A 24,156-nucleotide genomic window follows, 5' to 3' on the forward strand; every position below is an offset into this window, starting at 1 on the left:
TGGTGACTAGTTTGATTTTGCATTTTCTAGTTTCATTTATGTCTGATTTCTTTCACTTCCAATGTCTAATGAGGAAAAAGTAGTATTAAACCTACCTTTTACTAGGGGGATCTCGTGATTTTAAAGAATATCCACACATCAAAATTCCATTTCTATATAATACCATTTTAACAGAAATGCTTGTTTTATGGAGAGAAAATAACTGATAAAAAATTGGGATGATTCTTGGGAGTCTCTTATACCGTTTATTGAATTTTGATGTAGGTCAAATCATTAATAAAGGGGGAAGAGCTAGAACTGTGGCATGTTTTATCTCCTATTATTATCCAACAAGAGAATGCTTTTCACTAAAATTTCAGAAAATTTTCAATTTTCCTTTTCTAAAAAATACATTTTTAAAAATACAATGATCTTGGGATCAGTTCAAAATTGTATTTTAGAGCTACCCTTCCAGCTCATTTACTTGCATAACATCCCATGAAGGTAAACTTTGATATTACTATGATTAGTTTTTGCAGATGGAATAAGTGACACTCAGAGGAACAATGTGGGTTGCCCGCGATCATAGCGCAGCAACTTCCTTTCTAGGAACTCCACTTGAGTTAGTTAACTGCTGTGTCAGCATTAGTAAGAAACACCCAATTGATTGGATTAGCATAGTTCTGGGTGTGGCTGAATGGATTTATTGAAGACAGAAGTTCACCCTGTGTGTGGGTGGCACTAACCAATAGGCTTATAGCCTGAATGGAATAAAAAGGGCAACAAAGAGGGAAGGCTCACTTCTGTTTGTTTGGAGGAGCTCCAGTCTTCACTTTTGCACAGATCCTTCAGCTTTCCATGGCAAGCCCTTTAGCTCCCTGATACGGATTTACTCACACAGGACTCTCTGGTGAGCTCAAGGCTTTGGAACTTTGACTTCATCCTTCGGTCTCCAATGTGCAGACACCGTTCCACTCTTCCACATGTGGCCCTGCAGGTGGCCACTGGAAGCCTGCCTTGTAAATCCTAATATATCTTGTATTAAATCTGTTTTAGAGAACACTGGTAAAAATCATTAATGTTAGGTTTTAAGCTCAATTGATAAATGTCTCCACGGCTCCACTCCTTCCTTAGTTTCCCTACCCCTCATTGTGCATGTGGGCATGGCCTTAAGGATGGAATTAATGCACTGAAAAGGAGACAGACACACAGAGTGCTTCCTTTCTGTCTCTATGATCTGGAGATCTAGAATTCTGGTAAAACACAAACATAGGTTAAAATTGTGATTGCTTATTGGGAGTGGTGGTGCATGCTTGTAATCGCAGCAGTCGGGAGGCTGAGGCAGGAGGATAGTTATGAGTTCAAGGCCAACCTAGGCTACATAGTGAGTTCAAAGCCAGCCTGAACTATATAGCAAGACCTTGCCTCAAAAGATTAAAAAAAAATTGAGATTATCTTATTTATTAAATAAAACAATTATTATTTAGTAAAACAATTATTATTGAATAAAAAATTGAGCTCATTAAATATCTTAAATAATTGTTTTTTCTATGCTAAACACTTATGGTAAAGTCAAAAGACATGAAAATGGACCCAAAGCAATTTTATTTTCATAGAAGCAATTCCTGCTTTGTCCCTTCATAGCAGTTCAGTGTCTTACATCTTGTGCGTTATCTTCTGTGCTGTCTTATCTCCATACATCCACCTCATTGTCCTGAATTCACACCTCCAAGCAGTGCTGGTGGCTCCTTCCTTCCTGCCATCACAGAGTCACAGGTGAGCTAGCACAGTTATTGGGTTAATTCAGGGCAGGACTGTTCTTCCCCTCTGTGCCAGAGGGAGGACACTCATAATTAAAGAGTCTCGACTATGTGTCATACTCTGTCTAGGAAATTCAAGTACATGATCAATTTAAACCTTTGAGTATCTGTATGAGGGCCATTGTTATCATTTCATGAATTAGGTAACTGAGATCCAGATCACGGAATGGGGAAATCGATGCTTTTTATATTATCTCATGCAACTGTCCTAATGTCTAGTCTACGTCCTGGCATATAGTTGGATGTTCTCATTTAATTAGAATTGTATAGAGGTAGATTTCTCATTAACAGATAGCTCTTTGCTATATGTGCTGGTGGTTAGGGATTTATCTGTCCCTGGAGTATGTAAATAGGATTTTGTTCAGTTTTATTCTTAGTGTAATGCAGTATTCATTGTGCATTAGTAAAAAAAAACTTCACTTGGCTACCACTTATGTTTTTATGGGATAATGTAGCTCAGGGGACAGTACTCGTTAAAGCTCTACCCACTACATCCTTGGCTTTTCCCATAGTAAGTACACACACATCATGTTAACAATAACATCGCAAATCTCAGTTCTTTTTGAGCATCTGCCTTCTACTAGGAGCAATCTCAAACTTTTACAGTATTCTCAGAAGATCCTTTTACACAAGTTAGGCCTTTCAGTGGGCCCCATCTCTCTTGAGACAAGGCAAATTCTATAGTTCTTGGGATAGAAAGGCTATTAGGGAAACTTAGAGCAAGGTTCAGCAAGATGTAATCTTCCTCACGTCCACAGCAAGGTGTGCTCCATCCAGGGCACGGAGCTGGGCACTCTGGGTCCCTGTCCCTGAGTAGTATGTGCTCCTTGTTGACCTCTTATTTTGTAGGACAAATGTGAAATGGGATGAATATCAAGAGACTGCAGAGCTTTCACGGTCAGTTCTGTGGGAAACCAGTCCCCCTCCCCTTGATCCATGGAAACTTATGGCCACGGTTGCGAGGCCGAACCGCTTTTCCACCCCTGCTGCCAGGAGAAAGGGAGAGCTTCCTGTTCCAGCTGACTTACTGTTCAGGTCAGTGTTATTCAATGGATTTATGATTCAATCTATAGGCGTCATTTTGAACAGTTTAGTAATTCCAATCAAAAAAGAAAAAGGAGGCTGGATGTGGCAACACACACCTAGAGTTTCAACTACGTGGGAGGATGAAGCAGAAAGATGTCAAGTTTGGAGCCAGCCTGGGCCACTTGCAGGAACCCTCCCCGCTGAAAAATCTAATGATGAAAGGGCTGGGGATGCGGCTCTGTGTTCTCCGAATTCAATCCCCAGTACTGGGGGCAGGAAATAAAAGGTATGTAAAATTACCTTTTTTGCTTTGTGATCTTTACACTGTGTTTATTTGCTTGTGAAATTAATTTTGATAACATTTTCTTTGAAGCATTAAATCTGAAATAGTATTTCAATATATACTTAGTTTAAAAATTGTTGAGATTTTTAATATTTCCCATATTGTCTTTGAAATCAATATTTTACCTTTGAAATCAAGTATTTTACCATTAAAGCTCATCTCAATTTCAATACTAAACTTTCACTGGAAATAGTTGATCTGTATTAGATCTCATAAAAATTAGAATAAAAAGTTGATTATCATAGGCAAGTTATTCCAAATATACTTCAAAATTTTCCAATAATAGAATTATTAGTTATTAAGTTTAAATTTAACTTTAAAATGTTAAATCAAAACAGAGTTTCAATTAAGAAATTCAGCTCTCTGGTAACACTGGACAATTTTCAGGGGCTCGACAGTCCAGCCTTACCAGTGGGTACTTAAGCTTACACAGTGATAGAGTCATTTTTGGGTGAGGTCAAGCCAGCACACTATAACCACAAAGTTCCTAAAACGGTACAAACACTGCTTGTTTAACACCTACTTCTTTAATGACTCTTTCAATTTAACTGAAGCACACCGTTTGGACTTAGGACCCTCCACACAAACCTGTCTTGTTTTCTCCAATTCTATACATCTTGTTTGTGAAGCCTCTGTGTAGTTTTTTTGTAGAGTGCACCTCATTTGCACAGCACTGTTGCTTTGCTGATTGTAGCGTACAGTGCTGTAGTTTTATATTCCTTTAGACATTACCATACTGCATGTAAGAGTTAAGTTGTACAAATAAAAGGAAAGTCATCAAATCAGAGTTTTCCTTCACCATTTCTTTTTTCTGAATGTTGTAATGTACATACTACACACAATTCCTCATTTAGTAACCAATTCATTTGACCTGGTCGCAGGGACTGAAATGAAGAATGCCTGTAATACAATAACAGAACACAAAAAGCAGTATAGCAAGTGCCTACTCTGGAGGAGAGCTGCCTAGGCTTGAATCGCAGTTTTACCTCTGTCTAGCTACAGTATAAGGAAGATCCCACGCCTCCTATCCTAAGTAATCCTAAATCTCAGATTACTTCCCTGCAAAAAGAAGATAATAGTTCCTGTCTTAGGTTTGTGGTGAAAACTAAACAGGATAATGCTGGCTTACAGGGAGTTGTCCATAACAGTAAGGTGTCATTGCTTAAGTATTTAAACATTATTTCCTATTTCATTATCTGATTTCCTCTATACACTAAAACCTCATTAGACAGGGCTAGGACTTGAACCAAAGTCTTCAAAACTTAAAATATTTTTTCTTTCTGTATTACAATTACCATCAGCATCAGCTAACTTGAATTGAGGGGTACCTGTGAGGGATTACCTGAGAGCTTTATTTTTCATGTCAATGTCACAATACACTAGTACCCCCCAATGCCTTTAAGGAAGTAGTAACTGAAACAATATTCATATCTGTAAACTTGCTATAAAAGTCTTAGAGAAAAGTCCGACAGGCTATCAGCTTTAGTGACTCAGTCCTCTGATTCTTCACTAAATATTTGCCTTTCTACTTCTGTAAACATATATTTAAAAAGAAAGTTAGTCATGATTATAAATTTACATTAATCCTGAATACTGCTTTGGATCAATAGAAAATTACAACAAAAGCACATATCCAATATTTAATTTTCAAGTTCCCATACCATTTATTAAATAATGTACATGAAGACTGGCTGGATCTGAGCTTTGATTATCCCAGACAATTTTAGTGTTTCTGGATTCTAGTCACTGAGCATAATATTCTCATATTTATAAATTATGGGAGGCTCTTTGGGTCAGTTTTCTGATTCCCCTTCCCTTTGGCAGCTTGTTAAAAAATATGTGCCTGTCCCCAGGTGTCCTTACATTCCATCTTGACAATCTGCTGCTTGTCAAGGCTACACAATAGTCTTTTGTATCCATGTCCATGAGCCCTGGGAACTGCTGAGTGGATCAGGCAACTTGTGAAATATCTGATTGAACTCAGACTCTGTCATACCATCTCCATGAATCAAGCCACTGTAAATCACAGCCTTAGTCTGCCAGTGGTCTCTCAACTTTCAATATATTTTGATTTAAGAGATGTTGGTCTGTGATCATCTCATATTTCATGAGATGATATCTTTTGAGTGCCGGGAAAGAACTAAACAAAATGATCAAAGGAGAAAGCTAAGAGTAAACAAGAATGATAAATAAAGAACAACCCATGTATAGTACTGTTACTATTTATAAAAACAGGGAAGTACCATAATTGGTGCTCTGCTTAATGGTTACTCCAGTGACCTTAGGGACTGCCTGTGCCAGGGGTTCCTGGTGGAGGTAGTCATAAAAGTGTTTGCAAAGGTGCTGCAAAAGATTCTGTAAACAAAATATTTCCTTGGAGCTCTCTGTGCATAACAGCTATCAATTGTGACTCAAGGATTAGAATGCATATAGTTTCTCTTTCAAATAGGGAGGGAAAAGCAGATCTGAATTAGTTCTTTCTCCACAGAGTGATACTAGGTAACATTTTAAAAGATTTTTTTTTATTATCAAGGAACATATCACATAATATTAAGGAAAAGATAATAAAGTCACCCATAATTGCTCCTACTAAAAATAACAATTCTTAACATCTTATATTTCCTCCCAGTGCATATATTTTATAATTGAGTTATAATTATGCTATAGTTTTACTTCTTACTTTTTCTTTTAATGTTATAAATGTTTATATATTATTTGAGTAAACATGTCATAAATCATTTAGTCTATTACCTATGCTGGGATGTTTTGATTGGGTTCATTTTATCTTTCTTTTAAAAACAATTCTGTGGTCAATACTTTTGAGCTTCTATTATTTAATACATATTTCATTATTTCTTTGGTTTAGTTTCCTAGAAGTACAATTATTGGAGCAAAAGGTATAAATATCTTTAGGACTTTTGATGCACACAGGTAAATTGCTCTCTAGATGGACTTTTAATTTGTACAATTCTGTTCCACCAGTAACATGGAGCAGTACTTGGCAAGATAATTTTTTTAAAAACCCAAACATACCAGCACATAGATATGAAGGGGTACGTGTTTCTCCTTGCAGTAGCACCTTGGAGCACTCCCTTTGTGTTAGTACGCTTGTTTTTGTGTGTCCGACCTCACAAATCCTCCTGATCTTGAGCATCCAGTGTATTGCCCAATTGGAATACCATCTACTCCTATGCACCAGCTTGGGTTCTGAGTAACTTTTGGCAGTTTTAAAAATATTCTGTCCTTGAAGACATATAAAAGTATGAACGAGTGGCTCTGAGGTTGTGTGTGGCCAAGTAGCAAAGGTTGTTCACTACTGAAAGAAAACAAGGTAGCAGATGATCTTATCTGCTTGCCTTCCCTTCCGTTGGCCCCCCTGGATGAATGCTGCTGTAGCTCGTCAAAGCAATGCTGAGAGGCCAGCAATGAGGACAAACGGGAGGACAATGCTGCTTGTGGTCTTCCCTCAGCAGTTTCTAAATAACTGTGATCCCTTCACTTATTTGATGCAGAGAAACAAGTTAGGCCTGCAAATGGGAGATTAGCATGGGTATTACAAGATAAAGTCTATTAAAAGGAACATTTTTATTGTTCTCTGAATGTAATACAATGGATTTTTCAGTTTTTTATTAGTACGTCTTTGTAGTACCTAATGTTTACATTCTTTGTGGGGAATTTCTACAAGCGCATAATACATCTTAATTTTTTTAGATCCCCTTTCCTTTCCCTCTCTCCCCACTCTGTCCATCTCTTGCTCCCCTATTTGTTTTTGTACATATTTGCCGTACACAATGTTTACATTCCTTGTGTGGAGATGGTATGCTTACATAACACATTTTAATTTATTTTTAAAATCTCCTTTTGCTTCCCTCCCTTCCTCGCCCCTCCATCTTTTGATCCCTTTCTTCTTTAATTTCTATTATTTATTGTATATTTTTCTCTTCATTTATACTTTGGGTTGCTCATATATGAGAAACTATACAGTATCTAAGCTTGTGTGTCTGATTTATTTCAGTTCACATATGGTCTCAAGTTGCATCCATTTTCCTATACATGACTCAAGTTTATCTTTATGGCAGAGTAGTACTCCATTGTGTATAAATACCACATTTTCTCTATCCGTTCATCTGTTGATGGACATACAAACTGCTTCCAAGATTTAGATGTTATAAATTGTGGTGCTATAAACACTGATATACCTGTATTACTGTAATATGATGTCTTTAACTTTTCTGAGAAGAGAGTTAAAAGGGGAATGCTGGGGTCAAATGGAATTTCTAGTTTCAGTGTTTTGAAGAATCTCTGTAATGATTTCCAGAGTGGTTGTACTAGTTTGCATTCCCACCATCAGTGTAGAAAGTTTCTTTTCTCCTGTAGCCGCACCAGCATTTATTACTGGGAAGGGGAGGGTGATGGGGAGAGAGGGGGAAAGAGACAGGGACAGGGAGGATGTACAAGGACAGAAAGCAAATGTGAAAAAGGTTTATAATTGGGGAAAACTGTATGAAGGGTACAGTGTGCAGTTTTTGCCACTTTTCTGTAAGTTTGAAAAGTTTGAAAATAAAAGCTGAGGAAAAACAGGCAAGTATACCACCAAAATACCTTGAGAGATAATCAAGAAATGAGCAAAAATGTTTGAGTGCCTGCAGATCAGAACATACATGACTTTTCTGTGGTTGGGGGTGGGGTGGGGCTCCTCTGAGATTCCTCCGTCAGATAGAACTTCCGAACTATTTCTTCCAGGGTAATACTGTGTGGTAGTTTCCCAAACACATTTTAAAACAGAATTGATCACCCTAATGTTGCCAGGCTGGGAAGAATCTGTTTAGATATTTTGAAAGACAAATTGCTCTTAGAACTTGAGATCAGTGGAGCTCTGCTTTCCGTGTAAAGGCATCAGCAAAAGATGGAAAGACAGAGGAAAGACCGGAAGACAAAGGGAACTGAACTGATCAAAGCATTTAGGGTATGGACTAGCCAGACAATTAGTAATACTGAAACTTGATCTGACCAACAAATGTATAAAACTTGTTTGGCCAAGATGTCAATTTTGGGGGTGTGTATTTAATGTCTTTGAAATGTTTCAGAAAGAAATTCCATATTGTCATGTTCATGTAAATGGTAGAGAAAGCACATATGAGCTTAAAAGTTTTAGTAGCAGGGAGTTCCTGGATGGCAGTCAGCAGAGGTGACAGCAGCAGTGGTCAGAGGGGATGCTGAGCCATGTACCTGAGACTCCCATATTCAGCTAGACTCCAGTGTTCATAAAAAGAAATAGTTTTCCAGTATTTACAAGCATAGAATTGAGATGCCATTAGAAACAAAAAGAATCTTCTTGAAGTGTGCTGTCTTTCATCATAATTATATCAATAATTAGTCTGAGGAAGGTGTTGGGGATGAAGGTGGGCTTTCCTCAGAAGGTGGGATAGAAAGGAGGAGACTACTTGATATAAGTAAAAATTAAGCAAATGTTTCCGGGGAAACTAAGATCATGGCTATTTTATTTCAATGATATTATATTTGTAAATATGTTTACATATTTATTTTATTATATACTTACCATATATAGTATTTGTAAATATATACATTTGTAGATATATTTATATTTTACTTTATGACAAGATAAATTTAATAAACATTAAGATTTTGTTATTAATTGATCTCTTTTCAATTGCATTGTAGGATTAAAAATAAGCATCTAATACTTTGCTCCTTCTTTCTCTCCATGTTGCTTATTATAATGCAATCTAGGATTCTATTATTGTGTTTTCTTATTTATTTTGTCCTATACCTGGTCTTCCTCTTATTCTCCTTGCCTTGGATACCTTTCCTATTGCTGGACACAATATCTGACACCTACAGCTTAAAGGACGAAAGGTTTTATGTGGTTCAAACTTTAAGGGGATTCAGTCCATGGTCAGTTGGCTAAAGGCAGGAACATCGATGTGGAAGAGCGTGACAGAACACAGCTGCTCAGCTCGTGGAGGCAGGGAGGCAAAGCAGGGGAACAGAGGGGAAGGGCAGAGAGATCAGATGTAGACTCCAAGCCCACACCATTGATCCACCCAGATACAACGAAATATGGGCTCAATCAATTCCTTGGTTGTATTGCAAGCCAATCAGTTTGATACCCCATCCTAATTGCCATGCTCCCTATTCTCAAAACCCCTGGTTGGCGTTAGTTGGGGTCTTGAGAGATGGTGACTGATTTACTACTTCATCAAATATGTGAATTTGCATTGTGTTATTTAAGGAGCAGGGAAAACACAATATGAAAAATCCAGAGGAAAGAACAGAGATTTTAATTAGATAACTTGATGATGAGATCAACTATACTTCATATCTCTGTAAGGACTGAGAAAGTGTAGTGTATTAGTTTTGTAATTTTAATTTATGTTTTCTGCTCATATTTGTATGTGATATGTGAATAGTTCTTATTGAATACACATGAATATAAATTTACACTAGAAGTTATTTGGCTGTACTTGATATCCTTTGGTCAATTTTGAAAGAATAAAGCAGGTGAAAGAGATATCAATGGTTATTTTATACGTTATTGAATTAAACAAGAGAAATTTAAACAGGAGTCAAGTCAAAACTGCTGAGAATATTTATTGCTGCCAGTTAAGATTAATGAAGTATGGAATGTCTTTGCCTAAGATGAACCAAGGGGAGGATCACCTTGCTCCTTAGGTGGCAGGGTTGTTATCCAGCTGTCACAGTTGGGGTGGTGGCTACCCTTGTCTCTTTGTCTGGGGCATCTATGTGATAAGTACTGCTCCCCCACTGACTAGCTTTGCTGCAGAGTTTGAAGTCGCTTCAGTTTTGTCTTTTGCCTCCGAGCAGTTCTGAGTTTTTTAGTTTTTAAGAAACTGTCCTCTAGTTGATATAGAAAATTTTCAATTCGTCCAACCTAGAAAAAATGAACAAATACAACAAGGCTTGTTGGTGATTTCCTGGATTTTGTGTACTTAGAAAAATGGAGGAATGCTTAAAATTAAATGGCACATGTGTCCATATTGGAACAGAACTGGCAGAGACAGGAGAGATTAAACAGAAAAGCCTGCTTCTGTTTCCATTTCAGGCTTCCTTGCTTTATGAACATGGAGCAAGCACATAGGACTTGGCTTTATCATTCAGACCTACATACTGGGAATGGAAATGGGATTGTCATCACCACGCTGTTTTTAATAGTCAGTGAGACCAAGGATTTCCAATAGGAACTGGATAGTGAAAAATTACTCAATGGAAAATCTTTTTCTACCTCTTTTCTCAAAAATATGAGAGAAAATGACAAACCCACCCTCTTAAAAGCCAGGAATTCTAATATGTATACACCTCTGGCCACCTTGTCTTGGCAAGAACCATTTCTCCTTTAAATCAAAAGGAAAATTTGAAAAAATATATTTCCTTAAAAATGCCATACTCTAAGGAATAGGACAAAAGTCATACAAAACAATTTTTTGAAAAAAAGAAAACAGTCTTTCTCCAAAGAAAGCTTACAATTACTTAGTGATAGTTGGTTGAATGCATTTATACAATTTGTTTGAAAGAACTACACTATGAAAGTTTATACACACGCTGAATCAGGCTCTTATGAAAGTCAGTAGATGTAACAATTCATACTTAACCTTGACTTCCACGACCTGCATATTGTATTAGTCTAACATCACTTACTAAAGAGGCTATTCTCATAAAGTTAGCTCAAAGCTACAGCACTTACTATTTAAGGTTTCATCTACTTAAGATAAAAGCACTTAGAACTTCAATCTTCCAATTTTGTGTTCCACTTTTAAACTGTTTGATTTATCATTCAGAATAGTATTCAAAAGGTAATTCACGTTGTCAAACAGAGAAGAATAAAATAAGCACTCATCTATATATTATACTTAGGTCTTATTTCATACCAGGTGATATACACTGTCCATTGGGTTTCCTAAGAAAATAAGGTAGCTTATTTATAAGAAAACAATTCTTTTGGAAAGCCTTTAAAAAAAACTACATCAGATAAATTTCTCAGAAAGTGTTTTGCCACTTATGATGTCTTGTCATTGTAGGAATCATCAAAACAACTTGACAGAATATTTTTAGAGCCTGAAGTCAATACATTATTCTACATATTCCATACATTTGTACTATCCAATTTCCACCAAACTAATAAATAAAAAGCAAAATTACATAGCGCACAATCATGATGAACATAATAACACTTTGCCGTTACTTTAATAGTTGAGTTGATGATTCATGCATGTCATTTGCACAGAAAATATATCATTTACATCAAAGCTTTTTACAATTTAAATGCTTACAATTGGCCCAGATACAATTTGGAATTACAATCCTAACGTAACAACAACAAAAGTTTTCTTCAATGGGAGAGAAAAATAATTATTTTAAAGTATCCTTTAACTGGGAGCTGTTTTGGGGGTCATTATTTTTTGGAAGAGTGGTGCTGACTAACTGAGTTGTCTTTCATTAGAAAAAGACAAAGAAGAAATGCAAACTGTGCCACTGGGCTAGTGAGTGTTGCTGAACTAAGCCAGGAGGACTGGAGTGAACACTATGTGCTTGTCGGACCTGGCCTATGTGCTCATCTCCCACCTGGTTTGTCTACCTGCTATCTTCTCAGTCTCATAATGACATGAGACTGATCACTTTAAAATGTAAATCTGATCATGTTTTCCTTATTTGAATAAGTATCTGATCCATTTATTTATTTTTATTAGTACACGTTTGCAGTACATGCTGAATACATTCATCATGGGTAGTAGTTACAGGTACACGACACGTCTTAATTCTTTTTACACTCCCTGCCCCTTCCTTTGTCTCCTGGTCTCCTTCCCACTGGCAAATGATTTGTGTCCCCATTTCCTATTATTTATGCTTTATTTTCTGTTTAATTTATTTATACTTTGGGTTTCTCCTATAACTCATATATGCTTAAAATTGCGTTCCTGATTTACCTCACTTAACATTATAGACCCAAGGTTTATCAATTTTCTTACAAATGATCCACATTTACTCTTCTTTATAGTGGAGTAGGACTCTGTTGTGATATATACCACATTTTTTTTTAAAAAAAACAAAACTACTTGCAGTATTTGTTGATTGAAATAGTTTAAGTGGATTCCTGTGGCCCCTACAGATCTGAGTGAACTGGTTTCACATGTTTCTAGCTCTAACATTACCCATTCACTCGAACCTTGTACATCTCTGTTATCTGAGTGCCCTTGATCTCGCTAATACTGTGACCTCTGATGCAGTGTATCTCTTAGAACCCTAACATATCCTGTAGATTTCAGGCTAACCATGAATGCTCCAAGGAAGTCCTTCTTTATGATCTAGGCAGGTCTGGTCCCTCAGTAATATATTTCCGTAGCAGTTTACTCATCTCTGGATATTATAACGTTTTATGTGCTTGCTTATAATGATTTATATAATTTCTGTCTTCTCACTTGGATTTAAGTTCCATAAGGTAGGAACTACATCCATGTTGTCCACTATTTTCAGAAATAGGAGATGGTGGAGTCTCAATAATCCTACTCTTTGGTAACAGATCAGATTTAGAAAGAAATGTGTTTCCTGTACTCAGTGTGATGCTTGAGACAGAGTACACCAGAGGGTCTTCTTTCCCTAAGCATTGCTTTCACATCCCCGCATTCTCTGGTGGTTGTTTAACTTTGAGACTATCAAGGCAAGTTGATAATAACAGAGTGTCCTATGCTTGAAACAATCAGCAGTAGAAGTGGCCCTGGGCGAACAGTCAGCAAGAGCACTGAGATCTGCTCTCAGTTTGGTTTATTGTAACCCTGTGCTGGGATCTCCAGGGAAATCTCCTGCCCTTTCTGAGCTTCAGTCATCGCCAACGTTAGGTATTGAGAGAGGAGTGGGCTGTAAAGTTCCAAGGACACATCCAGTCATAAAATTCCATGACTTCTACTCACTTCAGAACTAAGTAATCCAGCCCTGAAGGTGAGCACTCACATTTTCAAATCACAGGTTTTTCCCTTCGATTACACCATTAGATGAATGGCCCAATACGCAGTAAAGTAAGTCAATTTTAGCTTCTGTACTTACTGAAGTGTAGGAGAGCTGCAACGTGTTTTTAGTATAGCTGGCTTTTTATTTTCTTTTTTCTTTCTTTTTTTTTTTTTAAGGAAAGAAAAATGCTGGTTGAAGAGAAAATAGATTCATATAACTAAGAAGAACAGATTGCAAATGATAGAAATTCTATAAAGCCTTTGGGAAAATAAAACACAAAGAAATATATAAGTGTTTAAGAAAGGAAATGAGTCGGTTTTTGGAGCAGAGGCTTTTTTCGAGTCTCTTTTTTGATACATAATCTACTTGCTTAACTGTATCGGATGGACTAGTTGGTCATTCTAGGTCTAATTTTCCAATTTGCAAAATGGGCAGGTAATATTTTCTTATGTATGTATGTGCCAGTGCTGACTTGGCATTACAATGACAGGGACATCAGGAAAAAGGACATACAGAGTTCGGGGATGTCTAGTGGCTGGGGGAACCCACAGTTCTCAGTAGGAGGGCAGGCTCTCAACTCTTCTTTGGCTATTGGTTATCAGTCACATCAAAAGATAAGGAAATTATCATCAGCTAATTTCTTAGGTCTCTTTAAAATGTATACTCAAACACCACTGTTATGGATTTGCCTGTGAACCAATATAGAATTGTGTTGCCCTCTAAATTTATGCATTACAATCTAACCCTCGCAGTACTTTAGAATAGGATTTTGTCTGGACATAGAGTCTTTGCATAGATAAGATTGGGGTCATTCTAATTCAGAATGACTGATATCTTTATAAAAAGGGAAGATTTGGAGACAGACACATGCACAGTGCCATTGATAATGATGATGAAGATTGGAGCGATGCTCTTATAAACCAAGGCACCATACCTATGACCAGCAAACCACCACAAACGAGGGGGCAGGTATGGGACAGACTCTCCCCGCAGCCTTCAGAAGAAAGCAGCTTTATGGACATTTCTGCCTCAGACTCCCAGTTTTCAGAGTTGAAAAACAAGAAATTTCTGTTAGTTGAGGGGATAAAAAAGAATTAAGATGTGTTATGCACTTTAACAACTTCCCACACAATGTAATCATTATATGTACTGCACACATGTACCCATAAGAAAGTTAAAAATTTTAAGAAGCCCCTTGGTTAATTTGTGGTGCTTCACTATGCTAGCCCTAACAAATGGGTACAAATACTTAAGCTATAAGATGAAAGAAATCTTAAATAATTTCTATCTCTTTAAACATGACTGATGCTTTAAAAAATTCACTTCTATTGTTTGAGGATCCTTACTTGGACAGTGCCCCTGCATTGGCTTAGTGTACCTTGGGTACCTTAGTGGTTTTCTGGCAATAATGGCAGTAAGAAATTAATCTCGAACATGAATGAATGGATAAATTACACTGACAAGGAAGATCCTGGGCTTGAACTTAGAATTGTCTATTAGATATCATTAGTGTGGATCAAAGAGAGGATTGGAGATGTTTATATGGGTTTTCTTGCACACATTCATGCCTCAGGAACTGGATGCTGAAAGAATTAAAAAGAGTAACGCTTTAAATGATGTTTTTAAAGAAAGAAACAAAGTTGAAGAAATAAGACTCAAACTCCTTAGGAATAAATATCAGGCTTACATGACTATAGTGGTGGTTACAGAATGAGAATGTGTTTTCAGTGATTAGCAGTTTGGACCAAATCCTCTCTGCAAAATAGAAGTTTTACGCCACCACCATGGATTTGATATCATGAGTTTCTTTGCTCTCTTCCCATTTAATTTCCAGACCAAATGCTTTTAAATATTTATTATCCATAATGGTTTGAATTTAAATTCTTATTAGAATTACAATTGTTTTCCAACAGGCTTGAAATTAATTTCTAAAATAAACAGTTTCTGAGAAAAAGTTGTTTCTACTATAATATCACAGTTTTCTTTAACTTTTGGCTAGTATTCAGCCAGACAGACAAACCTTTATTTCTTTTTTTTAATTTAGGGGATTTGGTATATTATTTAAGATTTTAGTCATAAAAGTACAACATGAAATTCTGAGTACCTGCTATTGACATGTCCTAAAATGTGCAAAAAAAGGTGCAAAATCTCCATGTCAAACTGTGTTACCAACTCGATTCAAAATGCTCATGATGATAACACTTTTTTTTATGTTTGGTATAGAGCTAAAAACCTATTATAAAATTTTGCTATCCCTTTATTCAAGGAATTCTATGCTGTGGTATGAATGTGTATGTCTTAAAATTTATGTGTTGGAAATCCTCTAAGAGTGATAATATTATAAGGTCTTTGAGAGATGATTAGATCAAGAATCAGATTAGTACAGTGTCCTTTAAAAAAAGGCTCAGCATGGCATGGTGGTGCATGTCTATAATTCCAGCATTCCTGGAGGCTGAAGCAGGAAGATTGCAAGTTTGAGCCCAGCCTGGGCAATTTAGTGATTTATTGAGACCCTGTCTCAAAATAAAAAAAATAATATAGCTCAGTGCAAAGGCTCTGGGTTCACTCACCAAGTAACAAACAAACAAACAAACAACAGTCTCAAGGTACCTTTATGTGATTACACAGCAAGAAAGTATAATCTGTGAACCAGAAACTGGCCTTTCCTGGACCTGGAATTTGCCAGGGCCTTCATCTCACACTTCCCAGCCTCTGGAAGTGTAAGCAATGAATGCCGTTGCTGAAAAGCCACTCAGTCTGTGGTATCATGTTATAACAGACTGAACAAGCTAGTGCGGCACGTATCACGGTTTTTAAAAATATGCAGTTTTCCACATTTAATGGTGTAATTTATATGACTGCTGAATAGGTACATATTATTAAATTATCACCTGGCGGTAGTTGTAGACCAACATGTATTGGAAAGAAGTAAAACAGGAAGATTCTGTGTGATTTTAACCCAGTTTTTCTCAATAGTAGCATCTTGTAAAGCTGCAGCATACAACAGCCTGGATATTGATGTCAACCCAGAGAGTCAAGAAACAGAAGCCTTCCATCACCCCGAGGATCGCCCCGAGGATCGCCCCGAAGATCGCCCCGAGGATCGCCCCGAGGATCGCCCCGAGGATCACCGTGCTGCCCTTCCGCAGCCATGCTGGTCTCCTCCGTGCTCTAACTCTTCCTAACTCCTGGCAACCACTAATCAGTTCTCTAGATCTCTAACTTTGTTATCGAAAGAAAATTATCTAAATAGAATCAAACAGCATATCACTCTGTACTTCTCTGAAGATTAATTCCAGTTATTGTACCAGCAATTTGTTTCTCTTTACTGCTGAGTACTGTTACACATAGGAATGTACCATGGATGGTTTAGTTATTTTCACTTTGAGTAATATCTAGATTATTTCCAGACTGGTGATACTGTGAATTAAGTTGCTATGAACATTTGTGTGTAGGTTTTTACGTGAACTTTAGTCAATTTCACTAGGATAAATATCCAGGAGAACAATTGCTGTGTCATAGAGTAACTGCATATTTATTTATTTTTTATTTTTAAGAAACTGCCCTATTGTTTTCTACAGTGGCTGTACAATTTTTCATTTCCGCAAGCCATGGATGAATGAGCCAATACCTCTCTGTCCTCCGCAGCATTTAGTGTTCCAACTCTGGCTATTATTTTAGCCATTTTGATAAATATGTAGTGATACCTCATTGTAATTTTAATTTGCATTTCCCTAATGCCTAGTAATATTGGACATATTTCAGTGTGTTAACTTGCCATTCACTTTGGTGAAATATCTGCTCATATATTTTGCTCATTTTCAAGTTGACTTTTTCTTTTACTGTTGAATTATTTCACTGTTGAGAGTTCTTAATATATTTTATATGCTAGTCCTTTTTCGTATTTGTGGTTTGCAAATACTTTCCCTCTGAGATTGTCTTTTCATCCTTCTTAGCAGTCTTTCACAGAGAAAATTTTGATTTTTATGAAGTCCATTATCAATTTTAAATCTAATTTATTAATTTATCAATTAAGACTTTCAGTAATTGTATTTTTATCTTGTCTAAGACCTCTTTGCATGTACAAATATCTCAAAGAGTTCCTCTGAAATTTTTTAGTTTTATATTTTAATTTTAAGTCTCTGACCCATTTTAAATTAATTTTTATGGGAGACTGTGGTTCTCTCTCCCTCTCTCTCCCCCCCCCTCTCTCTCTCTCTTCTTCTTTTTCTCTCTTGGATCCAAGTGCTCTAGCCCCATTTGTCAAAAAGGCTGTCTTTCTTCTATTGAATTGCTTTTATACCTTTATAAAAAATTAATTGAGCATATTTGTGTGAGTTTCTGTCTTCGCTGTTCTGTCCCATTGAGTTTTATGTCTGTCTCTCCACCAATGTCACAAAGCTTTGGTCATTGTAGCTGTATGAAAAGATGTCATTAAATTGAGTGAATTGATTCTTGTCATTTAATTCTTTTTGAAAATATATTAGTGAGCTTTATTCCTTTGCCTTTCTATATAAATTTTAGAAAACTTTACATCTATGATAAATTTCACTCAAATTTTAATGGAAATTATGTTAAACCTGTATATCAATTTTGGAAGACTGATGTCTATACAATTCTTTCAATCTCTTAGCACGGAATACCTCTCCATTTATTAATATCTTTGATTTCTTTTATTACTTGTTTGTGGTTTTTGATATACAAGTTCTGTGTAGGTTGTTATATTTAAACCAAAATATTCCCCTTTTGGAGCAATTGTTAATGATATTATTTTTTAAATTCAGTGTCCCTGGTCAATAGAAATACAAATGAGGTTTGTACGTTTTGTCTCATGTATTGAAACATTATTGAACTTACATTATTTGAGACATTTTGGTTTTTGTTTTGTATTACCTTGTTTTTCAGTACATTGTATGGGATATTCTATATAGACAATCATGTCATCTGCAAATGGGGTAGTTTCATTTCTTCCTTTCTGTATTGCATTCCTTTGACGTTTTATCTTGCTTTTTTATCTGCAGTGACTAGAATTTGCAGCACTGTGTTCAACAAGGATGTGAGCAGTAATAGCTTTGTGTTGTTCCTGATCTTAGAGTGAAAGCACTCGTTATTTCATTTTTGAGTGTAATGTTAGCTGTGGAATTTGAGTCCATCCTCTTTAACAATTTGAGGAGGCTTAACTTTCTGAGTTTATTGTAAGTGAGTGGCACCAGCACATGGCAAAACCATCCCACCATTGCTGCGATATAAAAGAGGAGGAAGAAGTTGAGGTTCCTATACTTCATTCAAAGCCCCTCCCCCCCATAATCTCCAATTAGGCCCTGTCTTTGAAAGATCCTACCATCTTCCAACAACACCAAGTCTACCAAATGAGACCTTGGGGAAATTCAGGATAGAAATTATAGCACAACATATAGTTGTGTCACACTTTTAAATCCATCTTGCCAATCTTTCTTCTAATGGCTGTATTTATTTATATTTAATGTAAATACTGGTATGTTAGAGCGTAGTCTGCCAATTTAGTTTTTTGTTTTCTTTTTTTTCTGTTTTCTGTCCCCACCTTCCTGTGAGTAAACACTTTTTAGAATTCTATTTTGATTGATCTAAAGCATTTTTGTTATAGCTCTTGTATAGCTCTTTTAGTGTCAGATATATATATATATATACACATTTTGCCAAAAAAATGTAGACATACTTCAGGAAAAGAAAAATAATAAATGTCTAAAAGCTAATGGTCACCACTTTGAGCACCTCTTGTAATTGTAGAGGCTGCAGGTAACTTGTATTAATCTCATCATGTCTCAATAAATTTAGTATTAAAATATTTATACAAGTTTTTTTTCCCCTGAAGTGTATATATGCTTTTTTGGTAGACTGTATATAACATTTATCACAGCCCATGGATGTTGTCATTTTATGTTTTTTTGTTTGTTTGTTTGTTTGCTTTTCGGTACTGGGAACTGAACTCACTACCTTGCACTTGCCAGGCAGGCGCTGTGCCGCTGAGCTAAGTCCCCAGCCCCTTTATGTTTGATTGAAGTGCAAAATCATTAAGTTCTTTAATCTTTTGTCATCTTTCTAAATTTACAATGTTTTTACTTTAAATATTTCCTTTACATGTATTTAGAACATTATATAATATCATTAGCTTTACTTTCACTATTAAATATGAGGTGCACAAGGAAAGTTTACTGTTTTTATTAACAGTTTTGCTGTATTTTTCAGGCTTTTTTGTCACTGAGGTCTTCATTTCTTTCTAGTTAAAGAACTTTCCTTAGCCTCTTCTTAAGTCAGCTGGTGATAAATTCTCTTAGTTTCTCTGCATCTGAGAACATCTTGATGACCTTTTCATTCCTAAACAATATTTTCATTGGGTATAGCACTCTGTGATAAAAATTCTTTTCTTTCAATATTTGAAAAATGTTGTTCCGCTTACTTTTGGGCTCCATATTTCCTGGGAGTGAGGAACACTGTCATTTTACTTCCTGGGATTGAGGAACACTGTCCCTTACAGGTAATAAATACATCACTTCTTTCTCACTGCTTTCAAATTTTTTTCTTACTTTTAGTTTTTAGAAGTTGGAGGAAGATGCATCTTGGAGCAAATTTCTTTGTTTTTTAATTTTAATATTATGCATTTGAAGTGCATGAAGTTTACATTCGTCTTGGGGAGTAGGTACATGTATATAATAGAGCTTCTTTCTTTTTTTACTCCCCGTCCTCTATTTGAGGTTCATTCAACTTCTTGAATCTACTGTTTTGTGTTTCACCAAATTTGGGAAGTTATCTTCATTTCTTTATTATTCTTTTTAGTCCTGATCACTTTTATTGTTCTTTTGAAATTCCAGTTACCCAGACATTAGATTAGTTGTTATAATCCCACAGGTCCCATGGGCTGTGTTCATTCCCCCCCTCCCGATTTTCTATCTCTTTTTGTTGTTCAGACTGGGTAATTTCTATTGTCCTATCTTCATTCCATTGATTTTTTCCTCTGGCCTCCCTATTCTACCATTGATCTTATCCACTGCATTTTTGTTTCATTTATCTTACTTTTCAGTTCTAAACTTTTGTTTCTTTGTACTTATCTTCTTGTTTGATGAGATTTGCTACTTTTTATGTATATTTATAATTGTTCATTAAAACCTTTTTATGATGTCTACTTTAAAACCTTCATCAGATAATTCTAATATCTCTGACAGCTCTGTGTTGCCATCTGTTGATTTTTTCCTTTGGCTTGAGATCTTCCTCATTCTTCCTATGGTAAATGATACATGATTGAAACGTGGACATTTTGGGTGTTTGTTATGATATTCGAGATCTCACTTCAACTTCTTGGTTTAGCTGTATTTCTCACTTCAACTTCTTGGTTTAGCTGTATTTCTGTATTTTTGCCCTTTTATTTTTCCTTTTGTGTAGGGAAAGGGGGGAATACCACCTCGTTTTTCCAGATAGAAACAGCAGTTCAGTTTGCCACTCAGCCTCCTTGACACCACATGGCTGGCTTTCAAGCTCCTCAGCAGGTTTCTACTGATGCCTCAATAAGAATATCTCCTCACTGCTCCCCAGGTGGCCTTCACCAGCATCCACTGTAGAAGGAGACTCATTACTGTTGCTGGGTGGTAATATCTGAATTCTCTACTTGGCTTCCTACAGCACCATACCAGGAAAAGTGAGGATAAGAGAGGGGAGAATTACCTCTTAATAGGAAAGAGAGTCCAGTCTCCCTTTTTTGGTATTTTTGGACACCATCCTGCTAGGGTGGGAATATTGGGAAATCTTGTTGTAGACTAGTGTGAGAGAAGTCTAATTCATCCATGTGGATTTTGCTGATGTGGGGGGAGGTGGGAGTGGGAGGTTCTTGTCTACGAGCTTTCTATCTTTTAAGGCTATGGCTTTCCTTTTGTTTTGGTGCATGCATGAGAGAGAGAGAGAGAGAGAGAGAGAGAGAGAGAGAGAGAGAGAGAGAGAACTTTTTTGCTGGGGCTTCTCTTGGTCTGTATTTGTTGGTGTTTCTGAGTTATTGGTGTCTTCAGCTCCACGTGTGGATACATGAAGGCAAAAAAAATTCCAGTGAACACATCACCATGCCTTTCCTTGAGTCCTTATGTCTCTATCTGGTCTTTCTTTTTCATTCCTTCTTTTACATAGATTCTTATGCTTGTTTTACACTTAATATCCTGGATTTTGGTTATATATAATAGGATGAATGGAAAAGGCATATTTACTCCACGTTCTTAGAAGTACTCTATAATGAGATCCTTAAAATGATTTTTGACCCCTGAACCTCAAGAAGATATGCTTTCATTGTTGTTTCAATTTTCCCAGTTGGTTATAAATATATTCATCAGTATGATAAAGCAACTTATCTACTATAAAGTCAAAGGAATTTTCTCTCCACATCTGGTCTTGGGAAGTAAGTATGTCCTGAGTTCCTTTTAACTGAACAAGAGATAGGCCTAACTTTCTACTGTCTCTAGATTAGGTTCTCTCTCCAACATAAATCCATAGTTCTCTTTTAACCAGCTATCTCATGTTCCTCTGGAGTCTTTTCTAGAACAGAAATAGTTTTGATGATGCTCAGAGATATATGGTGTGGGTATTTGTGCTTATCAATGTGTATTTGGGATTTCATTCTTATTCTCATCTCCACTTGCACTAATTTGACAAAGTCATAGCCAGAATGACAAATGGCCCATACCTTCCTTTAGCATTGCATGTAAAGGCACTTTTATTTTTGCCCTTTTTCAAAGGAGCAAAGGTATAATGAATATACTATAAATGAGTGAATGAAGTACAAGTCAATAGCTATGAACTCTGTATTAATCCCACTCTCAGTACAGAATGGAATATGTTCATGTAACTACTAAGTAGTATAAGATGCTCTGTTATTTTCAAGAATTATAAAGAATGCAAAACTTACTGTGTACACTACATGCAATAAATATGCTAGGATGAAACAAAGAAGACAACTGGTAATTTAAAGGAAGGAATTCATAGAACGAATCACAAACTTACTTTTCAAAATACAATTAAGATTCATGCTCCTTCTCCATGTCCCCCAATTAATATTGCATCAAATTTTCCAGTAAAGATGTATTTTGAAAAACTTTTTGTGAAAGTAAAAGCACTGATAGTTTTGGAATAATATGACATTTCCTGTTTCTGTTTAGTCACTTCTCTGTATTACCTTATAAGTAGATCAGGTATGAAGAAAGCTTAGAATGAGAGAGAGTTAAACAATGTGTTGATCCAATACCATCCATGGGCCCTCTGTGTTGTAATGGTAAAGCTTAGAGGTGCTACAGCAATATTTACCTATAGACTGGTGTTTCCCTTAAAAGCATTGTGCATCTCAGAATGCTACTCCAGATAATTCACCAGAACAAACCTCAGAGCAAATTAGTATGCTTCAGGAGTGACTAGGCTTCTAGGCTATCTTCTTAAAGTTTTGAAGTTGAAAAAAAAGGGAAAACTAGTGAGCTCTCCATGCAAACTTACATGTGATTTGTCTACAGAGGGAGAAATGAGGACAGGAGACAGTAAAAGCAGTGTCATTGAGGGGAGCGTAGTGGGTGCTGAAGTTCAGGATTTGTTAGTCAGCTGCTGTGATGCAGTGTGGGTAAGTCTCCAGATGGGCAGTAAGAGGCACCCAGAGCAGGCTGGGGGATGCTCTATCCCACTCACTGCCAGAGGAAGGCTCAAAGCTTGTCTCATTAGCTGTTTTGCAGAACCTGAGCTTGGGCTGCCCAACGCTCCTTGTGCCATTGACTTTTAGTAGCTGCATTTGTTTTAACATAAGTATTTCGACTAATGATTAGGAACATAGCCTTTGACTCAAACAAGTGATTTGAAAACAAACCCTGGCAGCATCAAGCTTACGTTTGTCTGCTTGTTAATTCTATAAAGCTCTTTTTCCTCTTTCAAAAGAGAAATATTGATACCAGTCATAGGGTTATTGTAATCATTAAATGTGAAAATATGTTGACGTGCTTGGCACATACCAAGATCAATAGCAATTACTGATCGTATTTGTCATACTGATTATTAACATATCTATTAGAAATACATTTTTCTATAGCTTGTTCAGCTTACGATAGCTATTTAAAAACAAGCTTTAGGGGCTGGGGATTTAGCTCAGCGGCAAAAGCGCCTGCCTGGCAAGCGCAAGGTCGTGAGTTCGGTTCCGGGCACCGGAGAAAAACCAAAAAACCAAAAAAAAAAAAAAAAAACAAAACAAGCTTTAGGCAGGATAAAATGGTTTGATGGGTAACATTATTTTATTAGGTTCCTGTACGTGGTTGTAAATTAACATCTATACCTTCATAAAAAGCTATTTAAAAAGGGCTAAACTGCTGCATACCTGATCTCTAGGTGAAGGCCATGTGAGGACTTCACTTGAGCACAGAAAGACTTTTGCTGCAGAAATTTCTTGACAAATAATCAGTTTTAGAAGATAGCATTTTCTTCCGTAAAAGGACATAAGAGAGGTATTCCAAGTTTGGGAAGTAAGGGCAAGCACAGGTGAGAAATGGGTGATTATGTTCAACAAATTCTGGAAATGTTCAACAGATTCTATGGTCGCATCTTGACTATCCTCACAGGGTCATGGATTGAAGGTTTGGTCCCCAGCCTGTTGCCTGTTCCGTGGCAGGACCTTCCGTAGGTGGGGCCTGGGAGGTGCAAGTCAGTTCACTGGGGTCATGCCCTTTGATGGGGATTTTGAAACTCCAGTCTCAGCCTCTTCCTGTTTCTCTTTACTTCCTGGTCACCATGAAGTACACAAGTCTCCTCTGCTACATGCTCCTACCACGATGTGCTGAGCTGCCATAGGCCCAAAGCAATGGGGCAAAGGGTCATGAAGAAAGCCTCTGAAAGTGGGAGCCAAAGTCACCTTTTCTCTTTATTAATCTGCTTATCTCAAGTACTTTATTGCATGGCAAGCTGATTGACACAAGTTAACTCCATACATTTCTGTTCTAGCTAAAGGAGGAAGATGCCAATTTAAGT

The 24,156-nt window shown here is 36.7% G+C and overlaps 1 protein-coding gene across 1 annotated transcript in view; it reads right to left on the reverse strand.

Annotated features, from left to right (window-relative positions):
• Positions 1–9,755: 9,755 nt before the first annotated feature.
• Spata16 (spermatogenesis associated 16) overlaps positions 9,756–24,156 on the reverse strand; it is a 223,398-nt gene continuing 208,997 nt past the window's right edge. The window contains exon 11 of the mRNA XM_005383016.2: positions 9,756–10,081. Coding sequence (XP_005383073.1) covers positions 9,959–10,081 — 123 coding nt within the window. The 3' untranslated portion in view covers positions 9,756–9,958. The remainder of the gene's footprint in view (positions 10,082–24,156) is intronic.

Source organism: Chinchilla lanigera, unplaced genomic scaffold (assembly GCF_000276665.1).
Source record: "Chinchilla lanigera isolate Chin_1 unplaced genomic scaffold, ChiLan1.0 scaffold00019, whole genome shotgun sequence".
Classification (NCBI taxonomy): domain Eukaryota; kingdom Metazoa; phylum Chordata; class Mammalia; order Rodentia; family Chinchillidae; genus Chinchilla; species Chinchilla lanigera.